This window comes from Meriones unguiculatus, chromosome 18 (genome assembly GCF_030254825.1).
Source record: "Meriones unguiculatus strain TT.TT164.6M chromosome 18, Bangor_MerUng_6.1, whole genome shotgun sequence".
Taxonomy (NCBI): Eukaryota; Metazoa; Chordata; class Mammalia; order Rodentia; family Muridae; genus Meriones; species Meriones unguiculatus.
The window spans coordinates 4,139,877-4,144,922 of NC_083365.1; the positions used below are offsets into that span (position 1 = coordinate 4,139,877).

General features: G+C 36.9%; 1 protein-coding gene across 1 annotated transcript; it reads left to right on the forward strand.

The window, feature by feature from the left end:
- Nucleotides 1–3,542: 3,542 nt before the first annotated feature.
- Nucleotides 3,543–4,481, forward strand: LOC110541464 (olfactory receptor 5J3-like). The gene has a single exon (XM_021628207.1). It carries the CDS (start codon nt 3,543–3,545, stop codon nt 4,479–4,481), a length of 939 nt encoding a protein of 312 aa, XP_021483882.1.
- The last annotated feature ends 565 nt before the right edge of the window (nt 4,482–5,046 follow it).

Below are 5,046 nucleotides of genomic sequence, written 5' to 3' on the forward strand. Positions count from 1 at the left end.
AGATGCTTAATGCTCATTTTGAAGAAAAAGCAGGATAGACACCACGAGTGGTAGAAGACAGGGAACAGGATGGGAGCCTAGCACAGCCTAGCCTAGTCCTCTAAAAGACTCCACCAAGCAGGGGATCAAAGCAGATACAGAGATTCTTGCCAAGCTTTGGACAGAGTGCAGGAAGTCTTATGGAAGAAGACTGATACAGAAGGACCTGGAAGTATAGGACCCCCAAAAGGAGACCAACAAAGCCAAAATGCTGGGCCCAAAGGGGACTGCAAATACTGATTCATCAACCAAAGTCCTAAACCCCCTGCTCAGATGTAGCCCAGTTTGCATGTGGGTCCTCTAGTAAGGATAGAAGAGACAGTCTCTGACACAAACTCAGTTGCCTGCTCCTTGATCACTTCTCCCTGGTGGGGTGACCTACTCAGCCCACAGAAGAAGAGGATCCAGGCTGTCCTGAAGGGACCTGATAGGCTAGGTTCAGACAGTAGGAGTAGAGGTGTTCCCCTATCAGTTGACTAAGGGAGAGAAGAAGAGGAAGAAGGGTAATGAACGGTGGGACGAGGAGGAGATAAAGAAGAGGGCTAAAACATGGATACAAAGTGAATAAATTGTAAATAATAATAATAATAATAATAATAATAATAATAATAATAAAAGAAAAGAGTTTGAAACATTAGGACAATTTTACCTCCAGATATCATTTAAGGTGAAGTCAATGACCAGAAAATTCTATATTAGCAGATACAAACTATATGGTGGAAACATTAAGTAAAGATCTGTCATTACTTTTACTTGATATTGGTTTGGTCATCCAATAGAGTTAATATAGAAATGGACTTTGTTATGTCTCACTCCACCAGTATTTGTGTTCATTTGCTTGTTTTCAGTTTGTGACTTAAGTCCAAGGCATGTGTTCCCAAAAGCATGATAAAATACTAAGGAAAGATTTCTGTAGTTTTTTTTCCCAAAATTATATGTTCTCATTTCTTTGACTATACTTTATTCATTACAAAACTCAGGGAATGGAATGCCTTTGGGGAACCATTAAGTTCTTGAGAGTTTCCTAAATCCCTGGAGCAACAAAAAGAAACTTTCAGTAATGAATGCATTACAGCCTTTGAATCAGAGTTTACTCCAGGGATGGTTCCTTTTGAACCAAGGCAAATATATAACAGAATAACTTATATCAACTTGTCTTTTGACATGACATTAATAATCTTACTCATGTTCTCTTTACAAGGTCTCTGTGACTTTGATTCTTCTGTATGTAGGAATAGATTTCATATTTACCACTGCTTCTTGAAACTTTTGTCATTTGCTGAATTTGCTGATCATTTAAAAAGTAAGAACTTTTAGTGTTCTGTTTTAATTGTTGCTTGAGATACTGATGGAGAAGCCATGATATAAATAGTCACTAGCTTCTTAAAAAGGTTGAGATGCTGACTTCTTTTTTACTTGTAAACTAAATTTATTTATTTCATGATTATATATAAAACTTTATAATTTAACTACTGTTTTAATGATTAAGATTATATGTTAAGATTTTTATCTGGTATACTTGACAATTTACATAGGAAAGAGAAGTTGAAAATTGCCTGTCTACTTTTTTGTTTTAAGTACATTTCTATCTCTTTTTCTACATGAACATCAAACAATGTTTACATGTCAGTACACACACAGACACATACACAAAATTTAAAAACATTAAATTAAGCTAAATGAATGTTAAAGCCACTTCACATTAGTCAGTAACAATTACTGTTTAGAAATAAATAGTTATACTTCAAATTCATTGTAAAATAGATATTATCTAGTTTTTATTATTTAATACTCTGAAACTGTGGCTCCTTTTTGAGATTTTTAATTTTTATTTATTTATTTATTACAATTTATTCACTTTGTATCCCAGCTGTAGTCCCCTCCTTCAGCCCCTCCCAATCCTAGCATCCCTCCCTCTTTTCCTCCCATGACCTTCCCTTAGTCCACTGGTAGGGGAGGTCCTCCTCCCCTTCTATCTGACCCTAGCCCATCAGAACTGGCTGCATAGTCCTCCTCTGGGGGTGGTAAGCCTACAACCCTCTCAGGGGGAGGTGAATAAAGAGTTCATGTCAGAAACAGTCCCTGTTGCCATTCCTAGGGAACCCACTTGGACACTGAGCTGCAGGGGTTCTAGGTTATCTCCATGTATGGTCCTTGATTGGAGTGTCAGTGTCTGCAAAGACCCCTATGCCCAGAACTTTCAGTTCTGTTGCTCTCCTTGTGGAGCTCCTGTCCCCTCCAGGTCTTTCTATCTCCCCCTTCTTTAATAAGATTCCCTGCATTCTGCCCAAAATTTGGCTATGAGTCTCAGCCTCTGCTTTGATACCCTGCTGGTTCGAGTCTTTCAGAGTCTCTCTGTGGTTGGCTCCTGTCCTGTTCCCTGTTTTCCCCTCTTCCAATGTTCATCCTGTTTGCCTTTCTGAATGAAGTTTAATAACAGTATACGTGTCAGGAAACCCAAATGAACACATGATAATGTTAGTGTTCATAATTAATTGCAGTTTTGCCAATACTAGCAGTCATTTATTGTTCAGAAGGACTAATATCCAGTGAAATTCACTGACTCACTTATGAAATATGCCCTCTACTGTCAACAGAATTGATGAGAGCAACAGGGTTCACTTCCAGCAAATATAGTTTGCAAAGAATTGTGTTAATATTTTAACTATCTGCTTTATTTTTACACCTTTCTTTTGGCATGAGAAATGGAAGGCAGTTGATAGTAGAGCCCTGAGTTTTAGAGTAAGGTTGATTCTGACATGTTGAGTGTTAAAAAGAAAAACAAGTACAAGGAACTTTGTAGAAGACTTAATTAGCATGCACAAGGCCTTGCATTCAATATCCTAAAGCATACACACAGACACACAATAATACACACATTCACACACATACACTCACACAGGAGCCATTAATTTTAGATACATACAGTGAATATGGTTATAATATAGCTGCAGATAATATGCCAGTGTGTATAGGTGCATGACCACGGTAAGCACGTGTTGTAGCAACTAACGTGTTGTTAGTTGTAACGACCTAACTAAAATCTCTTAGCATTTTAGCAAGTAGTATGTCCGCATATATAGTTTGCATTATTGCTCTTAATGTCTATTAAAATGATAAAAGGTAAATAAAAAATGTAGACACAGATTAAATTTCCAGAATTCCTTTTTATGTTTAAAAAATGAGGCTTTAAATGTCCTTAGAAGAACTTCTCTTTAGCTTTTACTGTATCTTAACAGTTGCATTTCAATGCATAATTAAGAATCCTGCATTTGCCTTATCTAATTATAGACACTATTCACAAAAAACAATAGAAGAGTGTACCTATAAACTATAAAAATTTTATTAAATGCTCCTATGTTTATATAAGCAGGAATTCCTGAGGGAAAAATTCATTATTTCAGATAATATGATTAGTTTGAAATTCCTAAAATATTAATATTCTATTAGTGTCAATTTATCTGAATCACCTATTATTAACAGATACCAAGGCACACATTTACATGGCTGATGTCAACTTCACATTTGTTACTGAGTTTATTCTTTTGGGACTGACGGATCGTGATGAGCTCAAGGTGTTTCTCTTCATATTGTTCCTGTTGATCTATGCCATCTCTTTGTCGGGGAATGTAGGAATGTTCTTTCTGATACATATAACACCTAAACTCCACACACCCATGTACCACTTCCTTAGCTGTTTATCATTTGTGGATGCCTGGTATTCTTCAGTATTTGCACCCAAAATGCTCCTAAACTTCTTTGTTGAGAGAGAGAGCATCTCATTCTCTGCATGCATCCTGCAATACTTTTTGTTTGTATCACTGCTTACCACAGAGGGCTTTCTCCTGGCTGCAATGGCTTATGATCGCTACGTAGCCATTGTGAACCCATTGCTATATACAGTGGCCATGACCAAAATGGTTTGTGTTGGGCTGGTGTTAGGTTCCTGTGTAGGAGGGCTAATCAACTCAGTTACACATACAATTGGCTTAATGAAGCTGTCCTTCTGTGGCCCTAACGTCATCAGTCACTTCTTCTGTGACCTTCCTCCTCTGTTGAAGCTGTCCTGTTCTGACACCTCCATGAATGAACTGCTGCTGTTGGTTTTCACCACCATCATTGCAATGATTACATTCTTGACTGTGATGATCTCCTACATCTTCATTGTTGCTGCTATCCTGAGGATCCGCTCAGCAGCAGGCAGACGCAAAGCCTTCTCCACCTGTGCCTCCCATCTGACGGCTGTGACTCTGTTCTATGGTTCCATCAGCTTCAGTTACATTCAGCCAAGCTCTCAGTACTCCTTAGAACAAGAGAAAATAGTGTCTGTATTTTACACCCTGGTGATTCCCATGTTGAACCCACTGATTTATAGCTTAAGGAACAAGGAAGTAAAGGATACTGTGAAAAGGTTTGTGGAGATGAAACATTTCTCTTGTTGATTTAAGACAATGAGACACAAAATACTGATTTATGTAATAATGTTAATGAAAATTCAAAAACATTAACAAAACTATTATTATAGTGATTCTTCAAATTTAATCCTGTGTGTTGAAATTACAGTCAATAATATTATACCATAAATGCATGGGTGGTATTTTGTTGTCTAACCTAAAAACTAAACCCTAGACTCTGACCTAACATGGTTATCTGAGATAATTAGTAATACTTAATTCCCTCATATGAATTGAAATTCATGTAAATATGTGTATTTCTAACATAGATATACATATATAAGAATATAAATATTCAGAAACTTCAGTAAGTATAAAATAACAGAAAATATAAAAGATAGACTAGACCAGAAAAGAAACTCCTCAAGCCACATCATAGTCAAAATACTTAATCTATAAAACAAAGAAAAGATACTAAAAGCAGCAAGGGAACAAAGCCAAGTAACATATAAAGGTAGACTTATCAGAATCACTCTAGACTTTTCATCAGAAACTATGAAAGCCAGAAGGGCCTGGGCAGATATCATGCAGGCTCTAAGGGACCACAGATGCC